Source organism: Portunus trituberculatus, chromosome 19 (assembly GCF_017591435.1).
Source record: "Portunus trituberculatus isolate SZX2019 chromosome 19, ASM1759143v1, whole genome shotgun sequence".
In the NCBI taxonomy this organism is placed as follows: Eukaryota; Metazoa; Arthropoda; class Malacostraca; order Decapoda; family Portunidae; genus Portunus; species Portunus trituberculatus.
The window spans coordinates 16,995,053-17,020,052 of NC_059273.1; the positions used below are offsets into that span (position 1 = coordinate 16,995,053).

At 42.1% G+C, this 25,000-nt stretch overlaps 1 protein-coding gene across 2 annotated transcripts in view; it reads right to left on the minus strand.

Annotated features, from left to right (window-relative positions):
• Positions 1-4,208: 4,208 nt before the first annotated feature.
• The window catches only part of LOC123506093 (serine-rich adhesin for platelets-like), a 55,660-nt gene continuing 34,868 nt past the window's right edge, over positions 4,209-25,000 (minus strand). For both annotated transcript variants that reach the window (XM_045257959.1, XM_045257960.1), the window contains 5 exons: positions 19,842-19,964; positions 15,963-16,087; positions 14,594-14,765; positions 13,556-13,731; positions 4,209-10,936 (listed from right to left, as the gene is read on the minus strand). In XM_045257959.1, coding sequence (XP_045113894.1) covers positions 6,334-10,936; positions 13,556-13,731; positions 14,594-14,765; positions 15,963-16,087; positions 19,842-19,964 — 5,199 coding nt within the window. In that variant the 3' untranslated portion in view covers positions 4,209-6,333. The remainder of the gene's footprint in view (positions 10,937-13,555; positions 13,732-14,593; positions 14,766-15,962; positions 16,088-19,841; positions 19,965-25,000) is intronic.

A 25,000-nucleotide genomic window follows, 5' to 3' on the forward strand; every position in this document is an offset into this window, starting at 1 on the left:
TCCGCATATTAAAAAAAATAAATAATAAGAAAAAGCCGATGGTGTGTTAAATTCACAATAGTTTCCGCCACAAGCACGGCCCGCATTGGACGGGGGCGGAACATGAGAACTTTCCGCTCTGAGTGAATGACGCAAGTTCATAGCGAGGGGAACATGGCACTTCCCCACTCGACTATTATTACTGAACGGCTTTATTATGACTTACGTTGTATCCCTATGCCATACGTCAATAAAACGTCTTATAATATTGCTGAACATAATTTTGAAGTTACACACTTGTACTAAATGAGAAACAATGTAAGAAACATTTCTAATACGCTTGAATAAATTTATATTTGTCTGCGAAATCTTTATTAAGATATATTATCGAATGAGGCCATTAAATTATCCCAGATGAAACCCTGCTGAGTGCTGACGTGCTTCACAAAGCCAGTGGCGAGGAAGCAGTCACTGAGATGAGTGCACTCCGCCGTGCGGGTGATGCTTGTGGGAACCCTTGTGATGTGCTAGACAAGTCACTCATGTGTATTGTTCAATGCATAAATTTGGACGCATATCTATTTTGTGCAACTAAATTTCTTACAAATGATAAAATGTTTATGTATATATGCTTGTAACAAGGATATGTCACGCATTTGTACGTATAAACTTTAAAAATGTCAACATTAACAATATCAACAGTTCAAATCACCTAATCAAGGACATCCTGACATCACAAATCAATATGGTTAGGTCTTTCAAGGGTGAAAGTAGAAAAATACGAATAACCTCAGAGGCTGACGAGGCGGGGTTGGTGGGGTGGAGGGGGACACACCAAGGCAAGATCCCCGCACCTTCAAGAGCATACCTCAATTTTGATATGGAGAAGAAACATGTACTTTACAACACAGTACTGCTGTCATCGCTGAATTTCTCCCGCGAAATATTATCACAAGTGTTACTCAATGCTGTAGCACAGACTGAAGACTCTTGCAGGGAGACAAGATAGGAGAACCCGTTGTTGTCACTTCACTTGCCTGCATCGAATCTTCTATTGCACACATCTTTTCTTTTAGCCCTTCTGTCTTATCCGTATGTAACCATCACTCACTCTTGTCTACGCTCACACACACACACACACACACACACACACACACACACACACACACACACACACACACACACACACACACACACACACACACACAGCACAATACAGCACAACACAGCACAGCACAGCACAGCACAGTACAGCACAGCACAATTCAAACATCACATCTTCCGTATCACCAGCATTTCTAATCACGGCACAAGCAGCACCAGTCTATAATGTAACACATCATCAGTCAAACCGGTGTCCATTGGAAAGAAAGTACGTATCTTGCAATGAAGAGTAAACAGGTAAAAATGACAAGGAATTGTTATGTTCGTACATTCGTAGTATACAATAGTGGTGTGTCGTTGCTTGTCAGATTTTGTATTAAAACTATAAAAAAAAAGTACAAGAACGTGATTCATCTCTGTTGGAAAGTGTTAAGTCATGCAAGGGAGATACATAAGTGCATATGTACATACGTAGAGAGGTAAATATATAAATAGATAGATAGATAGGTAGCTAGATTGGTAGGTCGGCAGGTAAAGAGAGAGAGAGAGAGAGAGAGAGAGAGAGAGAGAGAGAGAGAGAGAGAGAGAGAGCACGTATTTCCGTTGATTTTATCATTTTCGATGATATTTTGAACACGTGTCCAGGTCGCTGACGGTGTTTCCAATGTACAAAAAAGGCACGTGATTGAGAGAAAGCTAACCTATGTAGACGAACACACGGCACAGAGTAACAAAACCGGCCACCAAATAGAGGTGTGGTGGCGCAATGCAGCGGTAGCGGGAATTTAGTAGTGTGTTGGAATGCGAAGGTGTATCAGTGTGTGTGTGTGTGTGTGTGTGTGTGTGTGTGTGTGTGTGTGTGTGTGTGTGTGTGTACACTTGCAGACACACACACATGCTTGCATAACATAAAAAATAATTAACTCGATAATCGTCTCTCTTAATTTCCATTGAAAAAAAATTTGCTTGAGACTTGTTGTTTCCACGGTGACGAGGACGAGGGAACGTCAAACAACGTAACTGAATCTCATGCTAGACTGCCAGTACCTCGGGCACACCACTGTAGCATTTTGTTAGGCTAGGCAGTCTTGTCTTCAATGCATTCGTCATATAATGATTTCTGAATTGCATTAGGATTAAACAATAACCGAACTACAAGAAATGACTTGTAACGTATAGCAATTAATTTCCTAATGATATAAAAGCTTGCATGGCGGCTAATCTCCAATTTTCTTTCCTCTTACCATCTTTGAATTGCAGTGGATTCAAACACTACTTCGAAACTAAAATTTTCACTAACAGGAAAGAATCTTATAGTAACCTTTTAAATTCTTATGGTTGATGATGCAATAGCTTTCCGTGTCATGATGTCACACTATATGAGTTGTAAATTTATCGTTACCATGATTACTGGGAGGTCTGGTGACGCCGCCATATGACCAAGACAAGCGCCTCAGGTTATTCGCACTCTTTGCCACCCGAGGTGAAACTGAAGGGTAAAGAGGGGCACGCGTCCTCACTCTTTAAGTTATAATAACAAGCACGAATGAGAAGCAGCAGGGAGGGAGCATCCCGTAGGGAAAGTGAAACGGCTACTGTGTCTGTCGAGTTATCTGGATCACTAAGCGAGGGTTGACTTTCTTACGGTAATGGTAAAGATGCAAAATGCTTCTCATCTCCTTTGTGAATTGTGTATAGCGGTTAGCGTAACGTAGCCTGCCTGGCGAGCTTCTCAGGGGTACATGTTGAAACACTTCTGTGTCACATCACTACTTCAGTAGGTTCTAGTTGAAATAAACTGTTTTTAAGAGTGTATTCACGGTTGTAATGGCATATTAACATATCTAAGCTATTTACCTACAGGAAAATACTTTTGGGAATCTAGCTAATCATCACCGTTGCCTTGGAAACTAGTCGTGATGAGACAGCAGTGTCTCAAAATATGAACCTTGCTGCGGCTGCCCGGTGCTACGGCGGTGTAAGGGGTGCGTGAAGGTCCTGGGGAAAGATTAAGGGCGCGGTAGTTTTTCTGACTGACGTGGAGAGGCTGGTTATTTTGTTATTGTTATTGTTATTATAATTATTGTTATTACTATTATTATCATTATCATTATTATTACTATTATTATTATAATCTGTAATTTCCTAGGTGTAGCGCTCTCTAAATATGCATTCAGGTAAGGCATGTTATATTACAAGCGAATTCCTTAAGTCATATGAGCTGAGCGGGCCTGGCAGTAGCGAGAATTGTCAGGGTGTAAGAGGAGGAAGAGGATGAGGAGAAAGGAGAGGCGAGGCGAGGCGAGGCGAGGCGAAGCGATCAGTATGAACGGTAAAATGTAGCAAAATAACATGATCGTTAAAAAATTTCTTACCTAGCCACTATCACAGTTGAAATGATTGGTGAATGAAGGGGAGGGTGAAGCTTTAATTATGGTACACACACTGAGAATGGCGGCGGCGGCGGTGGTGGTCGTGGTGGTGGTGATTGTGGCGGTGGTGATGGGTGAGGTGAGGTGAAGTGGGTGTGGTAGTGGTGGTGGTGCGGTGTTTGTGGTGATGTGGTGGTGTGGTGGTGGTTTTGAAGGGATAACCATCGTAGGCAGGTTGGTGGTAGTTATGATAGTTTTAATAGTTGTAGTAGCAGTAGTAGTAGAAATAGCAGTAGTAACAGCTGCAGCAGCAACAACAACAGCAGCAGCAACAATAATAGGAGTAGCAGTAGTAGTAGTAGTAACAGTAATAGTAGTAGTGGTAATAGTAATAGTAGTAGCAGCAACTGCAACAATGGTAGTAGTAGTAGTAGTAGTAGTAGTAGTAGTAGTAGTAGTAGTAGTAGTAGTAGTAGCAGTAATAGTTGTTGCTGTTGTAATAGTATTAGCAGTAATATCAGTGGTAGTAGTAGTAGCAATAGTAATAGCAGTAGTAGTAGTAGTAGCAGCAGCAGAGGAGGAAGAGGAAGAGGAGGAGGAAAAGCAGCAGCAGCAGTAGTAGTAATGTTAGTAGAAGCAGTAGTAGTAATAGTAGAAGTAGTAGTAGTAGTAGTAGTAGTAGTAGTAGTAGTAGTAGTAGTAGTAGTAGGAAGTAATAAGTAATATTAAGGAATAGTAGAAGTAGTAGTAGTAGTAATAGCAGTAATAGTAGTAGTAGTATGATTAGTAGTAGTAGTAGAAGGATTAGTAGTAATAGTAAGATTGATAATAATAACTATAGCAGCAACAATAATAGCAACAGTAGCAGTAGTAGGTGAGGTGTAAAAGTACTAAAACTAATAATAGTAGTAGAACTAAAAGGAACAGTAGTAATAGTGATTTTAGTAGTAGTAGTAGTGTTAGTAGTAGTAGTAGTAGGAATCGTAGTCATAATAGCGATAGTAGTAGTAATAGGAGTGGTAGTAGTAGTAGTAGTAGTAGTAGTAGTAGTAGTAGTAGTAGTCGCAGTAGTAGCAAGCGCAGTAGTATCCGTAGCAGTAGTAACGAGAGAAGGAAGAGAATGAGAAGCAGTGTTATGTGAGGGTAGTAATGTGGAGGTAGGTTGAGAGAGTGGTGGTAGTTCGTGAAGGTGATGGTCGTGGTCCACCTGGGATGAGAGAGATGAAAACGTTAAAATGTGGCATAGAAAACCAGGGACAACAACAATTAATCAATTAAGAGAGAGAGAGAGAGAGAGAGAGAGAGAGAGAGAGAGAGAGAGAGAGATATTACGATACGGAAAATGAAGAAGGGAACATGAGAAAAATCGAAGTGAAAAATTTGAACACTTGGACGGAGAGGAAGTGCTTACGAAGACGAGAATGAGAAGTGAAAACCAGAAAGAGGTAGGGAGAGGGAATGGCAGAAGGGAACTCACCAAATAGAGCACCTATTAGAGTATCAGTAGAACAAGCAGAATATGAAAATTGTCCCAGAACACGCCAGGGTCCCGGACCTTGGTGTGAGAGGGAGCAATAGTATGTGCCTAACACCGGCTGGTGGGTGGGCGGGATTTATTGCAGGGAGGGCAGGTGATCTAAGGTAAGGAAACTACCACAGCCTCTAAGCCTTCGCGTTTTAAGAAGCGGAGACTACACGGCTGAGAATCGTATAGGAACTGGATTAAAAAATGGACCTTAAGCTTGCTCTCCTGTCGAGTTCGGGGCCAAGGACAGGTGTGGAGGGACAAATAGTGTCAATTACTGCCTGTTGATGTGACCCGGCTGGAGGAAGTGCGGTGACCCGCGCGGGCTGAGTTGTTTAGCGTTGTTTAAGAGTCTCGTGGACCTTCCAATGTTGATGATTTGTGCGTTGTGATTCAAAGACACAAGAACAGGCTTTCTCTCCTATTCCAGCCGCCATGACTCACCCCTGGGCGTGGAAAACCGCCACCAGGCGAGATATAGCGAGCCGTAATCGTGAGAGATGAAAAGGGTCAAGGTTACATGTGTTGAGGAAAATTCGATATCATCTGGTATCGGCGTGAAGAGGATATTCATCAGCTAAAGACTTTGTTGTTTCCTTCAGTAAATAACTCATGACACTTTCAGAACTAAATTTGACTTGTGTTTTAATGTTTAGAGCCAAGATTGAGTGGTGTCGAATTCTCCTCCACACAATCATGATACCCTTAAGGCCACGCCAGTTCCAGCATGGAGCACTGGCGTGCCTTGCATAAATACTTTTTAACTCTAAAATTACTTTGTTGTATGACTCATAAGAGAAGTGCAAATGTGCACGAGTCACTCTGTTCATAGTCTCTCATTTCGAAATGTCACTTGATAACACAATTCAGTTTCCAGATACACATGATGCATTTATCACTGTAAACCACTGAAAGTTTTGAGTCTGGACAATCTCTTCTTGTCATATATCAAGGGTCACCACGGCGTGGGGGCTCTGGGCACCATGACGTGCAACAGTGCTTCAAAGAGGCCAGGTAGGTTTTGTTCACAATATATCACATGGAATGTTCTTTTGTGCTTGGTTAAAGGAAAGCTCATGGGCTGGCCTTGTTCTGTGGCATAACATAGTAAATTCACCAAGAACATTAATGCATGTACGTTGTGCTAATCTGTAATAATTCGTGTTAATTCGAATTTCCTTCCTAAGGGCCAGAAAGCGCTCTGTGGAGAACCATTGCCACCTAGAAAATGTGGTGGCTGCAAAAAGTGTTTTGTTTGAGACTCCAGATAGTATTTAAGAATGACATGCATGGTTATGCAGATACTGCGAGTGAGGCAGACTGCAGTCGTCGCTGAATTGAGAAACTTTGGCGTCACTTAGAGGGCAGACCTGGTGATGTTTGAACAGTTAATGTTTGTTGGTGTGTTTCAGAGTTCATAGACGAAGCAGTCTGTAGAGAACTCTCTGTTTGTTGCTGATTTTTCACTGAACATTTTTTAAAGAGTTCGTGAAAATTCTGAAAACTTTTGCCTTGAGGAGTTGCAGAGGAGTGTATGGATTCCCTAATAGGAAGCGTCTCAGTTACTTCTTTATCTCTTGGAAAAGACGGAGGTTCGTCTTGTTTGTTGTGAATGATTTGAAAGTCATTGTCTTTGACTTCTATATTAGTGGCTGGGGCCTTTGGTGCAGGCTGGGGAATCACGGATGGTGCTTGATGAGCTGTGTTTTGGATCGGACGGGTGTCTATAGGTGGGGCCTTTGAAGTAGGCTGGGGAATCACGGATGATGCTTGATGGGCTACGTTTGGAGTCGGACGGGTGTCTGTGAGTGGCTGCTTTATGTTGTTTTGGCGAGGAGGGCAGGAATTTAACTTTGGCTTGGAAGATTCAGTGCTTGGAGAGACACCGTTTTCAGACATAGAGTTCTGCGTCACTGTGTTTGAATTAGAAGTTAGGGTGCTGGATGGCGGCTTAGCTGGGCATGTCAAAGGTTCCAGAGAGGCACGGGGTCGAGATTGGATAGGTAGGCAGGGAGGGCAGGCTGGCTGGTCTACCTGATTATGATAGTAAGGTAATGGGCGTGGCGAGGCAGGAAGCGGAGGACTAGACCGTGGTTGTTCCTGAATAGGTGTTGATGGTCTGGCTGGTTGTTTTAGGGGACTTCTCGCCTGTGGACCGATGTTTCCGGTGGTTTGTTGCGGAGCGTGTGAGGGGGGTGAGGGTGTCTGGTGATATGAATCTGGAAGGTTGTTCCGAGAGTAACATTCAGGTTTGGTCTGGGTTCGACGACCATCAGTTCCCAGAGAAGCAGCACTGCCTCTCCTACGAACACCAGAACGCTTGGGTGACTGTGGTGGTGGTGGCAGTTTTGGTGGTGGCGGTGATGCAGACAGAGGAGTTGAAGGTCTTGAAATTACTACTGGACCAAAACTAGGAGAGTTTGGCCTCGAGTCTTTCTTTAAGGGGGATCCCGGCCTGTAGTCCTGTATTAAAGGAGATCCAGGCCTGTAATCTTGCTTCAGGGGAGATGCTGGCCTGAATTCTTGCTTTAAAGGAGATCCTGACCTGTACTCCTGCTTCATTGGAGTTCCAGGTTTGTGGTCCCATTTCATAGGAGACTCTGAGCTTTTCTCTTGCCTCAAAGGAGACTCTGACTTTTGGTCCTGCTTTGAACAAGAATCCAGCTTCTCGTCCTGTTTTACGGGGAACTTTGATTTGTGATTATGCCTTAAAGACTCAGAATTTTGGTCTCGACTTGAAGATGACTCTGATTTTTGGTCATGCTTTATTGAAAAGTCCGATTTGAGGTCTTTCTTTAATGACGAATCAGTTTTTTTATCCTTTTCTAAAGTGAATTCAGATTTTTGCTCTTTCTTTTTTAAACAGGGATCAGTTTTTTGGTCTTGTTTTACAAAATAATCTGATTTCTTATCTTTCTTAAGAGTTGCATCAAAGTTTTGGTCTTGTTTTGAGGAACAATCTGATTTCTTATCTTTCTTTAGAATGAAATCAGATTTTTTATCTTTCTTGAAAGTTGCATCATATTTTTGGTCTTGTTTTGAAGAAGAATCTGATTTGTGTTCGTTCTTTAGAGAGGATTCTGATTTCAGGCCTTTCTTTAAATTAGAATCATATTTGTGGTCTTGCTTTGCGGAAGAATCTGATTTTTGGTCTTTCTTTAAAGATGAATCAGATTTTTTATCTCTCTTTAAAGAGGAATATGATTTTTGGTCTTGCTTCAATGAAGAATCAGATTTTTTATCTTTCTTCAACGAAGACTCAGATTTTTGATCGTGCTTTGAAAAGAAATTAGATTTTTGGTCCTTTAAAGATGAATCAGGTTTTTGGTCGTGCTTTGAAGAGGAATCTGATTTTTGGTCTTTTTTCAAAGAACGATCTGATTTTTGGTCATGCTTTGAAGAGGAATCTGACTCTTGGTCTTGTTTTAAAGAAAACTTTGGTTTCTGATTCTTGTTTAAGAAGGATTCTGTCTTATGGTCTTCCTTTAGGGAGTTCCCTGCCTTGGTGCTCCGCTGTTCGTAAAACTCTTGTTTAAGATCCCTGTTTAAGCTAGCTCCTGGTTTACTATTCGTACTTAAGGAAGACTCAGGTTTACTTTCTTTGTGTAAATGTGAATCCGATTTACGTTCTTTGTTCTCTGGAGTTCCTGGCTTGTTGTCCTGCTTCAGTGGACTTTCTTGTTCGCGGTCTTTGAGTGGAGTAGAATCTGACTTTGACTGACTGTCTTGTTTAACAGGGAAGCCAGGTTTTTTGTCCTGCTTTAAGCAAGAATCTAGTGCTGTATTTTGCTTTACAGAAGACCCAGGTTTTGGTTCTTTTTTCATAGATGAAACTGGTTTAGAATCGTGCTTCATAGAAGGTGATGAATTTCGTTTCTTTAAGGGTGTGGCTTGCTTATTATCTTTTGTTGGATGAGCTTCTTTATGATCTTTTCTTGAAGGTTCGCTTGTGATGGAGTCATTTTTATTTCGGGGATAATTCGCTTCGTCTTGCTTCATAGCGAAGCCTGGCTTACTGTGAGCCCTTGGTGGGGATGTAGACCTCGAACTTGTAGGAGATTCAGATGTGTGTCTCTTTTGAATGTTCGAGTCCTGATTTTCCTTTATGGTAACTACTGATTTCCCTTCCTTGCCTTGAGGAAGCTGCGTCTCGCCATCACCTTCTGTTGCCTGTGTCGGCTGCTCGTGGTCACTATTGAGTGGTGGAATGGTTTTGGTTTTGGGCAACTGTGAGGAAGACTTTGATGAAGTGCTTTGTTTCTGTTTTAATTGACTTGGTATTGGTGGTGTAGTCGTGCGTTTTGTGGATGTATTCTTTGCTGCTGCACGCTTCTTGGGTGATGTGTTTGCCACCTCCTTTTCTTTTTGTGATTTATCCTGAGGTTTGGTAGGGGTGCCAGAAACAACTGGTTTTGTGGGCTTAGCTGAGGCAACCGATGTGGAAGTGTCTGAACTGTTAGTTGTTCTTGTTGATATGGAGGATGTAACAACTGTGGAAGTGGTGGTGGTGGCGGATGTGATAGATGTGGCAGGTGTAGTGCATGTGATAGGTGTGGTAGGGGTTACAGATGTACTGGACGTGGTAGGATCAATACATGTTGATGGCGTAGATGTTGTGCTCATGATGGGGGATATAGATGTGACAGGTGTGGCAGGAGTGGTAGGCGTGGCAGGCGTCACAATGGTGACCGGTGTGACTGGTAGGTCCTTGGAACAGCTGGTTTTGGACACAGTTAAGTCTCTCTCACTTGATCTTTTGATTGTCTTGTCCACTTGATTGTCAGATGCAAGCCTCGAGAGGTTCTGGGTCTCTTCTTTCTCTCCGGATTTGAGATCATTGTGTTTGTTTTTCTTCTCCTCAGACGCCATCTGGTTGGTGTTTAAGGGTGAGGATTTTGGTTTGTACCTGGACTCCTGGAGTGATGCCTGGCGGAAGAGCTCATCATAGGGGCAAGGCAGAGGCTCAGGTGGCTGGGACTGTCGTGTGATCCAGCGGTACAGCTGCTGGTCTGAAGAGGGGATGGTGTTGTCCGTATGGTCTTCGCATTCCTCAGGAAGGGATGACTGCCGATAGATCTGTAAGTAGGATCCGAGGACGGTGGGATGGCAAGGATGGGAGGAGGATTTGGGTTGTGGTGGGAGTGATGTTTGTTTTTGCAGTGGACGATGGAAGGTAGGTGACTTTTCCTGTGTTGACTGGAGAGGCAGGGACGTCTGTTTGGACAGATGTGGACCCCCAACCGAATCCGGCCTCAGCTGTCGAATGGGAACACCTTTCTCCTCCAGTGATCTGAGCAATTCCTTTTCCTTTTGAGTCAACTCTCTATCACCATCAACGACAACGAGACCAGAGATATATTTTGACTTGCTGTCCACTCCATTGATCTTGATGGAGTGTTGCCAGAGAGAGCATTGTCTCAGCATGCTTCGCGGAGACAGTGTTGCTTTCTTGACCGTCCGTTGGGGAGAGTTAGGCGCTGAGAGGGATCGCTTGGGGGATGCTACAGGAGAGGGACAGCGCTTTGGGGAGCCCGGTGGAGACGTGTAGGTGGTTCTTGGGGAAATGAACGGCGTGTAGACGTGTTTCGGGGATGTTGCTGGGGAGCTGTTTGGAGAAGAGTTGAGAGAGCGAACCGGAGAAGATCCACGCTTGGGACTGGAAGGAGAGGAGCATCTCTTTGGGGAAGAACTCGGAGATGAGGCCTGCATGGAGGAGCGGTTTGTCGAGGAGCCACGCTGGTTGTTTGGTGATCCATGCTGAGGAGGCGTGAGTTGTGGGGAGGAGTTGCTGTTGCGCCGAGTGAGTGGTGAGGGTGGGGTGGGGCTAGCTCGGCGCGGGGGCACAGGGGAGGTGGCAGGGCTGGACGATGTTGAGCTGGGACTGGAGGATCGCCTTGATGGGCTGGATGATCTGCTCCCGGAACTCTCTCGGGAGTTTCTCCTGAAGAGGCCGGTTCTGTAAAGGATGAGAGGAGAGTCAGCGGTGTGGGGAGAAGAGGCAGTTGAAAAGTTTTATGCACGTCTTCTATCTTTCTATTTTAGTCATCTTCATTTACACATATAACATCTTCCTTAGATATGGTTTATTGTAAAGATTCATTCCAAATGTCAAGTACACCACAGTGCCACACACCTCCCTGGGTGGTTGGAAAAGAAAGAAAAGCGGTGCCGAGTCACAAGGATGTTGAGGAGGCTGGTGGTGGAGGTGGTGATGATGATGAATACGAATGTGTTAGTAATGGTGAGGATGGCAGGGTAGGTGTGATTAGATGCAATTGTGTGGAGGGCTGTGGGGTGATGATAAGATCTCCATATCATTTAGTATAATATGTACTATATTCCTTTTCTACAAAATTGTACAATATATATATATATATATATATATATATATATATATATATATATATATATATATATATATATATATATATATATATAGAGAGAGAGAGAGAGAGAGAGAGAGAGAGAGAGAAGGCTTAAGAATTAGGACAGAGCAGAGGGGAATATGGAGAAGAGGGGGATGAAGGACGTGACAAAACTATGAAAATGACAATTACACAACACAATAGCTTGGTAGTGCGGTAGTCTCTCTCTCTCTCCTGACTTTTTTGTTATTATGGTTATTGATACGTGCTGCTGTTGTTGCTGCGGCTCCTGCTGTTTGTACTGAGTTGCTGCACCCGCCTGTCCCCTCTCTTATTCTTCTTTTGTAGGTCCTTCTCTCCTCTTTTTCTGTCAACCTAACGCATCCTTCATCCTTGTCTAACCTCTGCCACCACCTGCAAATCCCTCGGTCTCACTGCCTACACTGCTCCTTTCTGTCCTAGATTCCTCTTCACTTAGCGCTGTGTATCATCGCACCGGTAAATATTGTCTGTTGTCTGTTTTCGGCACGGTCAAGGACACTTGTACCTTCTCGTTCCTTGTTTGTGAAATTCGCAAATGAAAATAAAAGTAATAAAGTAGAAGAAAAGAAAGGGAAGAAAAGGAGGGAAAAGGATACAATTTCAAAAGAGCGTATCATTTGCGTGTTTATGCGATTATTTGATGAACTGATTATTTCAACTATTTTATTTATTCATTTATTTTTAATTGATTTACAAAAGCTCACTTGTGTTTTGTCAGTGTCTGCTTATCTTTGTTTATATAGTTTGTTTTTTATTGTTTTCTATTCTCTCTCTCTCTCTCTCTCTCTCTCTCTCTCTCTCTCTCTCTCTCTCTCTCTCTCTCTCTCTCTCTCTCTCTCTCTCTCTCTCTCTCTCTCTCTCTCAGTATTCAACAAGAATGCTCAGACAGACAGACAGAGAGAGAGAGAGAGAGAGAGAGAGAGAGAGAGAGAGAGAGAGAGAGAGAGAGAGAATGAAAAAAGTAGAACAAGTTGACAGGCAGGCACACAGACAGATAAACAGATAATATACATAACCACTTACACACACACACACACACACACACACACACACACACACACACACACACACACACACACACACACACACACGTGCACAAGAAAGTCTCACAAACTCAAATATTTTACATTATCTGGAAGCTGAACTCAGTGTCACCATCTGAGTAGAAAGAAGCGGCCACTGAAGGCAGTTTACAGCTAACAGTGCTGACTACTGGTGACATTATACCCTGGCGGTGCTCAGTGCTGTTGCATGAAAACCGTGAATACTTAAGAAAGAAACGATAGAAGAAAAAATACTACCATGGCTGGTCTAAATTCATTTCTTTTTGGTCGACCCCGAAGGCTTGCTGGTCGAGGAGCGGCTGAATAAACTAAATAAAGAGACACACATGACATGGTAGGTAGGAGGACCACCTGGTTCGTGGCGGGAACAGATATACACACAGGGAACATAAAGGGAACACATAGGGATATACGGAACTTGATTAAAAAAAAATGGAGAAAAAATGAAGGGAGGGAAGGTGATAGAACATATAATAAAAGCCATACACAAGTAGCAACGCACACACAAATAAACAAACACACATACACAAACAAACACACACACACACACACACACACACACACACACACACACACACACACACACACACACACACACACACACACACACACACACACACACACACAGTTACACATACATGCACTACGCAGGCTAGTTAAAGTTGTTTGGTCCTTCCGTGTTAAAGAGAAGGTCGATGTTGTTTCCGTGTGATATCAAACTTGCTTTTCTCATGCTTTTCTCTATTTCATCCTTTCTTTCCTCATTTCCCTTCGTTTTCCTCTTCCCTCATAACTTTTTTTGTCTGTCTTCCCTGTTTTGCATGAACTTATTTTTGCCCTGCTCTGTCATTACCTCAATTATTACCGTCTTGATGGAATTTCTCTCTCTCTCTCTCTCTCTCTCTCTCTCTCTCTCTCTCTCTCTCTCTCTCTCTCTCTCTCTCTCTCTCTCTCTCTCTCTCGTTTAATCCCTCACTGCCCCTCTTTTGAACCTGAACCTGATCACCTCCTGTCATTCCACTTCACACCAGTCATCACTTAATGCTCTTCCTCACATTCTGGATACTCTTGTCCTTCACTCTGATCCCTTTCCTGACGACTCACCTGCGGGCGGGGTGACAAATGCCCCTGGGACACGTCACGCCCTGGGGACAGTTACCCTCGCACATTTCCCCAACGCTGAGGGAGTGGTAGTAGGAGGCGAGAAGAGTCTTCGCCATCTGCTCGTCCTCCTCCTTCAGGGTCACACTTGGGTATTTGGCCTTGAGGCGTCGCCGCTCCTGGAGATACGAGAGAGACGGGAGAGGGGGAGGTGGTGAAGCGTCCATGAAAGGGAAGCTGGTGAGGAAGATAGATGCCATGCCTTGGGTCGTGATGGTGGTAGTGGTGGAAGAGGAAGGGTGGCAAAGGCGCAAGTGTGGAGGAAAGTGAACTGCCAAGTGGAAAGAGGCAGTGGAGAAGTGGAGGAAAGAGGAAGAAGAAAGCCAGAAAATGACGAATTAAGAGGGCAGAAAGAGAAACAGAAGTGGAGGAAAGAGAATTGATGGAGCGAGGACACCTTTGGCCCAGGAAATGAAAAGGAGATACCGAATGGGAAAGATGACACCTGCATCTTTCCTCTCTTGTGGCAAACATCTCTTCCTCCTCCTTCTCCTCCTCCTCCTCCTCCTCCTCCTCCTCCTCCTCCTCCTCCTCCTCCTCCTTAGGTCAACAAACTCGTCTGACTCCTTCAAAACTCCCAATCCCATTAGTGGCTCCCCTTGGCTCCTCGTTAGCTCCATTAGTCGTCCTCCATCGCCCCTCTTTCACCCCCTAAGCACGCATTGTTTAAGGGCTCTAGTGCAGTAATAAGGAACCCTCATTACCTCTTCTTGGCCCTCAAAGACTCGTCAGCAATGCCCCCAGGACTCAGGCCCGTATTATGAAATGCTTTGTTATCTCATCACTATCGTTCTCAAACGCCGCAGAGATGATTAGCAAGTTTCTCAGGAGTGTTTCTTTTGTTGGTGATATAGAAATCTTGTTAATTTGTCACTAAAACCCTAAAAGCACCTTTAAATACATATTACTTCAGTTAAGGGAGCCTTTTGAATGTAGTGGAGGTACGGCGCGGAAGTATCTGAGAAAATTTTCCACACTCACCTCAGCCATCCTGTCGCTCTCGAAGTCCTGCAGCTGCTTTAGGAACCCCACGTTAGGGTTGGCGACATTCCTGGCGCCGCGGACCACCTTGAGTGCGTCCCGCCAACTGAGAGACGTGACGCACATGACGTACACGACAGCCACCGTCACGGACCGAGACATGCCCGCCAAACTGTACGTGACGGGAGAGAGAGAGAGGGAGATGGGGACTAGCAGTGGAAGTGGTGGTCGGAGGTAAATTTGATGGTGATATGAATCATTTACATTTTTAGTGAATCAAACGCGGTGATAATAATGGAAATAATTTGCATTTTTAGTGAATCAAAAGATCTCTCGCCTTTGTTCCGCGTGTTGTCCACAGGAACACGTCTTTTGTGGAACTTTTTTTTATTATTATTTACCTGCAGCGTTTGAAAATGTGGTGATGTGTTGTGAGAACATTTACTGCGAAAGCTAGTATTTTTCTTCTATGAATTAGACCTATGGTATTTGTTTGTTGCTGCTGTTGTTGTTGATATTGCTGTTGTTGTTGTTATTGTTGTTTTTGTTGATGTTCTTGTTGTTGTTGGTCTTTATTGTTGTTGTTCTCTCAACAACAACAACAAAAACAACAACAACTACTACTACTACTACTACTACTACTACTACTACTACTACTACTACTACTACTACTACTACTACTACTACTACTTCTACTATTACTACTACTACTACTACTACTACTACTACTACTACTACTACTACTACTACTACTACTACTACTTCTACTATCACTGTTACTGTTATAAATATTATTATTTTTATTATCATTATCAATAATAATATATAATAATAATAATATAATAATGATAATAATAATTATCATTATTTTTATTATTATTATTGCTATTATCATTATTGTTATCATTATTATTGTTATTATCATTATTATTATTATTATTATTATTATTATTATTATTATTATTATTATTATATTATTATAATCATTATTATTATCATTATTATTATTATTATTATTATTATTATTATTATTATTATTATTATTATAAACATTATTATTATCATCATCATCATTATTATTATTTTATTATTGTCATCGTCATCATTAACTACTATTACTACCACCACCACCATTATTACCACCATTGCCACCACTACCGATAAACGCAACTCACCTCAAACATACCAACCTAACCACCACTTCCCACGTCTGCACCGCCACGAGAACCTATCAGACACACCAGCACCAAGACAAGATGAAAACCCAACACGAGCACCACATGCATCCTCTTGAAGACTTCTGACTCTATATATAGCCACGGCACCGCCCAAGCTTCTCTCAGCCACGCACACACCCACTCACACTCACCAATGAATCAAGACGGCGCCGCCCTTCAGTCTGGCTGTGTGAATGAAGTCGTTGCAAGCGGGGAAGTACTGCATGAGGTTCTGCCCAGGGGAATCTGAGGCGGTAATGCACAGGTACTCCTTATCCTGAAAGAAATAAAGACGTGTTGATGGTTGAGGATTAGTGGTTGGGTATCCAGTGCGTAGGCTGGAGTGAATGCAGTATGAGTGGTGTGGGCAGGTAACTGTGTCAGGTGAGGTGTGTGTGGGATGGCGCGAGCTCTCTTCGTGTTTTGGTGTTAGTGTAGGCAGACACAGGTGGTCAGTTTTGTATATTCTCTCTCTCTCTCTCTCTCTCTCTCTCTCTCTCTCTCTCTCTCTCTCTCTCTCTCTCTCTCTACGTGACTAGAAGCAGCGAAAGCAGGTGAGATAGTTGGAAAAACTCCATCCAATATCGCTGTAAAGGCGACGGTAAACAACTTCCCACCTTCCTACAATGACCAGTGTAGTTACTTAAATGTCCTGATGTCCCCGTGACCTAATGGGAAACAATTCTGTGAAGGACAGAGGAACACAAAAACATAAGAACATCAGAAAATAAGGGAAGCTGCAAGAAGCCATCAGTCTCTGTATAAACATACCACCTACTATTCCCATCATTAACATCCTATTAATGCACTTTATCGATTTAGAACTACCAATATGATACCTAATCCGCTTCATTCATGTATCACTCTATTTGAAAACCAATTTTTTCTATCTCTTGATCCTATCTCATTTAAAGCTTGAAACCATTATTTTTGGTTCTATCTTGGTTATAGATCCTAATTATTTTGCTTATGTCCACTTTGTTATAACCCTTACATCACATAAATACTTCTGTCAGGTCCCCGGTTAACCTATACGTTTCTCCAAGGAATGCAAATTTAACAGCTTCAATCTCGTTTCATAGGAAATATCCCTCATCCTCTGTATCATTTTAGTCTTTCTACTTTGTACAGTTTCTGATATTCCTATATCCCTCTTGTATTCCCATAATGTGGGGACCAGAACCGTACAGTATGATCTAGATTTAATATTACTTCGGGACTCATCCTTTTAACACTGCTAAAAATTAATCCTATTATCATATTTGCCTTATTTTTAGTCTCTCTGCATTCTTTTCTTAAACAGACTCCTAAATCTTTTTCGTACCTTGAACATGCCAGAGCTTTGTGTACCTACTCTGTTGGTTTCCTCTACGCTTAGTACTTTGCATTTGTTAAAATTTAATTGCCATATGTCTGTCCATTCGTTCACCCAATCCAAATCTGCTTGCAAGTCGATGGCATCCAAATCTGGCGTATCTCCGTGTCATCAGCAAATTTACTATCGCTACTAATGCCACTATATCAAAAACAATAATGGCCCTAAAACGACCGCATTCGGAATTAGAACCGTTTATTACAGCTCTGTTGTCTATCGCCTATAGCCATGACCATATTCATCTCAATACCTCTCTTTTTATCCAGTGAGTCCTAACCTTTCCAGGAGCCTCTGATGAGATAACTTTTCAAACTCTTCACTAAATTCTAGGTATACGATGTCATAACTATATCTCCATTATCTGCCGCTTCGTAAACTTTAGTGTAAAAACTCTACAAAATTGTAAGACCAGGCTTCCCCTTCGTGAATCAGGCTGTAACTGATTTATTAAGTTGTGTTTGTCTAAATGCCCTAATGTTCCTTGCTTTTATTGACTTCCTTATTTTACCTACAATTGAAGTTAAGAGGACAAGTCTATAATTTTACATTATAGCTTTATCTCCTTTCATAAAGATTGGTATTACATTAATCCGACTCCACATTATCAGTGGTAAACTGCTTTTCAGCAGCTCTTTGCTAATAACAGTACCTGCCTCATTACACCGTTCCAGCAATCCTATATGAAAACTGAGCCAAAATTAAGACACACACTTTTTTTTTCAAATATATGCTAATAAAAGCACATCCTATATTACTTCATTTCAGTTACTCAAGTGATAATCCCACCGTCATTAGAAACTTCTAAACTACTCGATTGTTTTCGTTGCTAAGCGTTTTGTGATCACACGTGATGTTTTGACTGTAGCGTTTGTATTAAAGTTAAGAAGAGGTCGTACCAGTGAAAAGGTTGCATCATTATGAAGTAATAAACTTTTCTGACTCTTGATGATTGTAAAATGGAATTACAAAAGAAAATACAGCGATTGAACGTAAGTATATAATCAGTAAATGTGAAAGGAAAGTGAAACCTGTGTCAGTTTAGTAAATTGACCGTAAGAACGAGAATCAAGTTATGCATAAGGATGATACCACACAAAGACACGCTATTTGGACGTTTAGGAGATGAGGAACCGTGACAAGAACTACAGAAAACGAGAAACGAGGAAGCGTCGCGGCGAAAGGCGAGAAACTGAGGACAGGCACTTAATGAAAACGAATTGCTAAGGCGAATAGCTGAGGTGGGAATGGTGTGAGAGGGGGAGGTTGTGAGGAGGGGGTATGAGATGGATGGCTGAGTGGTGATGGGTGGTGTGGAATGCCAGGTGTGATGAGGAAAGATAAAGGACAAAACCACCACCACCACCACCACCATCACCATCACCAGTACCACTCCCATCACTACTACTAATAACAGAACAAAGGGGAAAGAAAAGTGGCCATTAAGCCGATAGCATGCAGGTGTTTCTTTCTCGAAAAATGAGGGAAGTGTAAACCAGGAGAGGAAGACGAAAGAGAAAAGACAAAGACGAAACGAAGGCAAAACGTAATTTGGAACAATAACATGGGATACAGAAAAGAACGTTAGAAATCTAGAAGACTTAGCATGCTGGAACATTCTTGCTAAGTTTCAAGAGAAAGAGAGAGGGGAATGTAAGCCCAGTAATAGAGACAGGCAGAGGGGACGAGTTAGGGGAAGTTAGAAGGGGAAATGATATGAAAAGATAGAATATTAAGAAAGGTTAATATATAAGAAAAAAGCAAAGGATGAAACATCATTTGATATTAAAAATATTTGCTTATTATTACTACAGTACGAACCCTTTTTATAACTATATTCTGAAAATTTTGCTGTTGCACCTCCACTACATTCAAAAGCCTGTAGTTAAAGTTAAACGGATATTCAAAGTTACATGTACGGTTATAGTGACATTATCAAGATGTCTATATTATTAACAGGAGAAATGCAATCGAGAAGCCGGTTTATCATCTCTGAGGCCTTTGAAAGTAGTCGCTGTGAGAGCAAATCGTTTCAGAATAAGGATCTTACTTTACTTCTATATACGGTCATTTTTTATCGATAAAAATAGCTGTGAATGTGGTTTGGATGGATATGCAACAAGGAATAGGAGATTAAGCTTCATTTTTATAAGTTGCAGAACTAAAGACAGTGGGAAAAGAAAAAAAAATGTATTTAAAAATTTGTTGTTGATTGAGAGAAAAAAAATCTTCTATAATAATGAAGAAGAATAAAAACACCAGAAAGAAAACAACAAAGAAAGGAAAAACCGAGAAGAAAAACGAAAAGAAAGTATAAAAACACGAATGAAGAAGAAAATAAAGAAGAAAAAAAAACAAATAAAAGAAGAACGAAGAAAATCAGAACAAGAAGAAAAAGAAAAAAAAAAAATAAGAAAAGAACAAGATCCCATATCCCGTAAATCCAACCCCCCCAACACACACACACACACACACACACACACACACACACACACACACACACACACACACACACAAAGGAAGAATAAGAACCAATATAGGCACAGTAAACACACACAGAGCACAACTATCCCTCCATTTGTCCCTCCTGGCGCGTGAACCACCAAGGAAAGAGTGCTCGCCCACAAGAGGTCTTAGTGGAGATCAGAGCGGCACTTACTGAGTTGCATGGGAGTTTTCTGGCATTGTCATGGATGGCGAGAATGTGTGTGATGTTGTGTGTCTTGAGCTGGTCACTGTCCTTGCTGTCCCTGATGTTACCGACGTAGAGGCCCGGCAGAACCTGAAGAGGGTGAGAAAAAAGGGTAACAATAAGGTGACGTTAGAAAGAGGAAAGATTTATTGATTTTTGATAGACAAAGGAGGAGAGAACAAAAGAGTAGAAAACTTTTCTTTTATGGTTAAGAGATGAGGATCTGAAAAGGAAAATTAATTCACGAAAGGAAAAAAGTTAGTTAATTGTTTGTTTCCAATCATTAGGAGGAGTTTCGGAAGGTTATATGAGACTATGTAAAGGTGAGAAAAGGTCGTGTAAGAAAGTGTATTGTTTGTGAGAGTGAGCAAAAGTGAGGTTAGGATAAGGTTACTAAGGGTGATTAAGGTTGAGGAAATGTTGTGTTAGGGTGAGTGTAAGACAGTGTAGTACAAAAGATGAGAGAGGGTTTTGTTTGGATATGTGTTGGCTGAGAGTGTTATAATTTTACGATGGTGAACTACATTATTAAAGTGTCTAGGATACGTTTGGGTGAGGGAAAGTTATTAGGGTAAGTGAGAATAGGGATGATCTAGGATGAGTGTGGGTAAGACTTGAAATGAGTGTGGGAATATTTCTTTATTGTGGGTGAGGCTAGGGTACGTTAGGATGGGGGTTGGGGGAAGGGAAGAGTGAGGAAGAAGGAAACACGCCTTAATTTAAACCCCCTCCCCTATTTTTTTTTTCCATTCTTTCCTTCTCTCCTTTCTTTCTTCCCATCCTTCAAACTATAGGCTCCCTTCATGGTCCTTGCTCCATTTCTTCTCCCTCCTCTTCTTCTGTACCGTTTTTTCCCTCCCTAGCTTCTATTCCTTCTCTCTTTTTTTCCTCTCCCTTCTTCCTCAATCTTTCTCTCCATTCCATCTTTCTACTTTGCCCTTCCCTCCTTCACTTCTCTCTCCTCTTCCTTCCCATCACATTCTCCCTCCCTTTTCATCTTTTCCTTCTTCCTTATTCTCTCCTCTCACTTCAGACCTATTCTTCTCTCCCTTTTGTTTTTCTCCTTCCGTTCTTTACTTCTCTCCTCTCCTCCTTTCCATCACTTCCTCTTTCCCTCCTTCCATTACTTTCTCTCTCTCTCTCTCTCTCTCTCTCTCTCTCTCTCTCTCTCTCTCTCTCTCTCTCTCTCTCTCTCTCTCTCTCTCTCTCTCTCTCTCTCTCTCTCTCTCCTTTCTTCCTTCCCTCCCATCCTCCATTCATTCCTCCATCCTTCCCCTTCACCCGGTGAGGAAATTTGTCTTTTTTGAAGGGGAAAAATGACTCCCATGATGAAAATTCCCTACAAGTTTGAATTTTTCCCTTTTTTTTCCTTTTTCTTCCATCGTTTATTTTTATGTACATTTATTTATTTTGTTCGTATTTTTCTCTTTGCCCTGCACCAAGATGAAGATTTGATATATATATATATATATATATATATATATATATATATATATATATATATATATATATATATATATATATATATATATATATAGGGGAAGGGGGGAAGATAAAAGATATATAAGAGAGTGAATGAATGAATGCAAAAGAAGGAGATCTAGTAGAAGGAGAAATAATGGAGGAGGAAAAGGAGGAGGAGTGAAATTTATATAAAACCTACTCGAGCGACACTTTTGACATTTCACACACACACACACACACACACACACACACACACACACACACACACACACACACACACACACACACACACACACACACACACGCCCGGTAGCTCAGTGGTTAGAGCGCTGGCTTCACAAGCCAGAGGACCGGGGTTCGATTCCCCGGCCGGGTGGAGATATTTGGGCGTGTCTCCTTTCACGTGTAGCCCCTGTTCACCTAGCAGTGAGTAGGTACGGGATGTAAATCGAGGAGTTGTGACCTTGTTGTCCCGGTGTGTGGTGTGTGCCTGGTCTCAGGCCTATCCGAAGATCGGAAATAATGAGGTCTGAGCTCGTTCCGTAGGGTAAGGTCTGGCTGTCTCGTCAGAGACTGCAGCAGATCAAACACACACACACACACACACACACACACACACACACCGCGTAGTTTAGTGGTTAGCACGCTCGATTCACAATCGAGAAGGTCCGAGTTCGAGTCCCGGAAAGCGGCGAGGCAAATGGGCACACCTCTTAATGTGTAGCCCCTGTTCACCTAGCAGTAAATAGGTATGGGATGTAACTCAAAGGGTTGTGGCCTCTTTTTCCCAGTGTGTGGAGTGTGTTGTGGTCTCAGTCCTACCCGAAGACCGGTCTATGAGCTCTGAGCTCGCTCCGTAATGAGGAAGACTGGCTGGGTGATCAGCAGACGACTGTGGTGAATTACACACACACACACACACACACACACACACACACACACACACACACACACACACACACACGCACAGTATTAGCACCGAATCCCAGCACTCTTCTCTTATTAACCTCGCTGTCACGACCACTCACTATCATCCTTTCGGTCTAACACTGCTTCAGTTTACTATCACCTTTAGTATGAGCCTTGACTCGCAATGTAACACAACACAATCTTTACTTCCATCTTTCCTTTCTACATAATCACTTTATACCCCCGCCACTACTTCGGAGGTTTAATTGTATTTGCTGTAGCTTAATCTGAAACAACAGTCATTACTTCTATTATTGTATTTTTTTTTCTCTCTTAGTCTATTCATCTTATTTCTACTATTTTACCTTTACTATACAAAGTTAAGTTATAATTGCTTCAGTTTACTTCGTTCCATTACAAACTGATTTTATTCATTGTTTCTATATTTTTCCCTTCGCCACTACTCGGTCTTAGTTGTACGTATTTGCTAGAATTTACCTTCCACCTAAACGCTTATTCGTCCTTCCAGCAGAACAGAGCGGCAACTTTCATCCTTTTTTCTATTTTCTGATTATTTCTTCTTCCTTCCTCCATCTCTATCTCTGTAATGTTCACTGTAGCTTACACTGATTTTCCCAGAAGCGGGTCTCTTTTCAAGCCGATCACAGCAAAAGACTTTTATTATCCATCTTTATTTGATTTGATTTTACACTACATTTCTTTTTCTCATTATATCTACACCACTTATAGATGTATTTACACAATCACTTTTCAGTTAATTCTCCCTATGTACCTCCTTTCTTTATACATTTTTATACTTTCTAATTTTTTTTTTTTACCTTTTCAATACAGATACAATTATATTTATTGTACATAGCAAAATTCTTTCCTAACAGCGTTTTATTTTCCATTGAATCATGACAATGCATAACATTGATCCTCCCTGTCTTCTTCCTTGCTATACACTCTTTATCTCATCACTTTTTCATTAAAGGCAATTACATGTAGTTATGCATATTTCATGTAGCTAACTTTCTAAACTACGTCCCTCTATTGAAATATAGACATACCCTTCCATTCCTTCTTTACAGCTCATCTACCCTCCTGCCTTCACCTTCACACTAAGACAAAATGATATATAATAAGCAAAATTATATATAAAGTACTTCCTTTTCCATTCCTCCACCAGCATCTTGTATTCTCTTCACCACCACCTCACGCAGGCAAAATAACAGTACTTTCTCTCCTTCTCTCTAGCAGCATCTCTACCTTCCTCATCTTCGCCACACATTCAAAATAATAAATAAAGTACCTTTCCCGTCCCTCCACTAACACCTCTATCGTCCATCATCTTTATGGAATCTCCCCCACTCATCCCTAAATCGCCTAAACCATAAACATACTTTTACACTCTGAAGGTTCCTCTCTATTCCTCCTGCTCCCTCCCTTCCCTCACGCCTTCCTCTTAAGATCCAGGCATATTTGGAAAGTTTCCCTAAGGAGGGCGAGGTCGAGGAGGAGGAGGAGGAGGAGGAGGAGGAGGAGGAGGAGGAGGAGGAGGAGGTCGAGGTGGAGAAAATAGAAGAGAATAGGAAAATAAAAAAGGAACGGGAGGGAAAATGAAATAGAATATAAAAAGGAGAGAGAGGAAGGTCAGAACTAAAGGGAGAGCTGGGAAGAATAGCAAGAGGGACAGAAAAAAAAATGAGACTTGAGATGTGAAGTAAAAGGAAGGGATTAAGGATTGAGAGAGAGAGAGAGAGAGAGAGAGAGAGAGAGAGAGAGAGAGAGAGAGAGAGAGAATGAAGAAAGAAAATGTGCAAGGGAAGAGAAAAAAGGAGAAAGGACATAAAGGAGAAAGAGGCTCATGATGTTTTTTTAATTATTTATTCTTGAACCCTCAAAAGTCTTCTTAAGCTTCAGGAGACGCGATTAATTATATATAAGTGTGTGTGTGGTGTGTGTGTGTGTGTGTGTGTGTGTGTGTGTGTGTGTGTGTGTGTGTGTGTGTGTGTGTGTGTGCACGCGCGTGTGTTTGTGTTTGTGTTTGAGATCAGAAAGGTAAAAAAGAGGATTTTCCGAGCAAGGTATTACGCCTTTTTCTTTTGTTTTCATTGTTTCTTTTCTCCTCTTCTAATCCCTCTCTCTGTCCTCCTCTTCTTCCTCCTCTTTCTCATCCTTTCTCTCCACTCCTCTTCATGCACGCTTCCTTTCCCTGCTTCCATGGCTATTCTCCCAACTCTCTCTCTCTCTCTCTCTCTCTCTCTCTCTCCACTTCCACGAATTCTCTTTTTCCTTTCATGCCCATTTCTCTCGCACTCTCCCTCTCCCTCCCACGGCTTCTCCCAGCCTCTCCCTCTAGTCTCTCCATTTCTCAGTCATTTGGCCTCCCCTTCCATTCCTAACAGTCCCTGCCTCCTCCTCCTCCTCCTCCTCCTCCGTCACTAGTTCATTTACCTTCATTCCCTCTATCTTTCCTCCATCCCTCACCTACTAAGGATGTTCGTCTCTCTCTCTCTCTCTCTCTCTCTCTCTCTCTCTCTCTCTCTCTCTCTCTCTCTCTCTCTCTCTCTCTCTCTCTCACACATCGTGTAGAGAAGTAACCCCTCTCCCGCCACCTCTCCCAGGCCTCTCTCAGCCTATCACGGCCTTTAATCGCCCTCTATCCTCTCTTCGTCGATATCCTTCTCCTCCTCTGGCTTTATCTTCCTCCTCCTTATCCTCTTCCTTCTCCTCCTCCTCCTCCTTCTCCT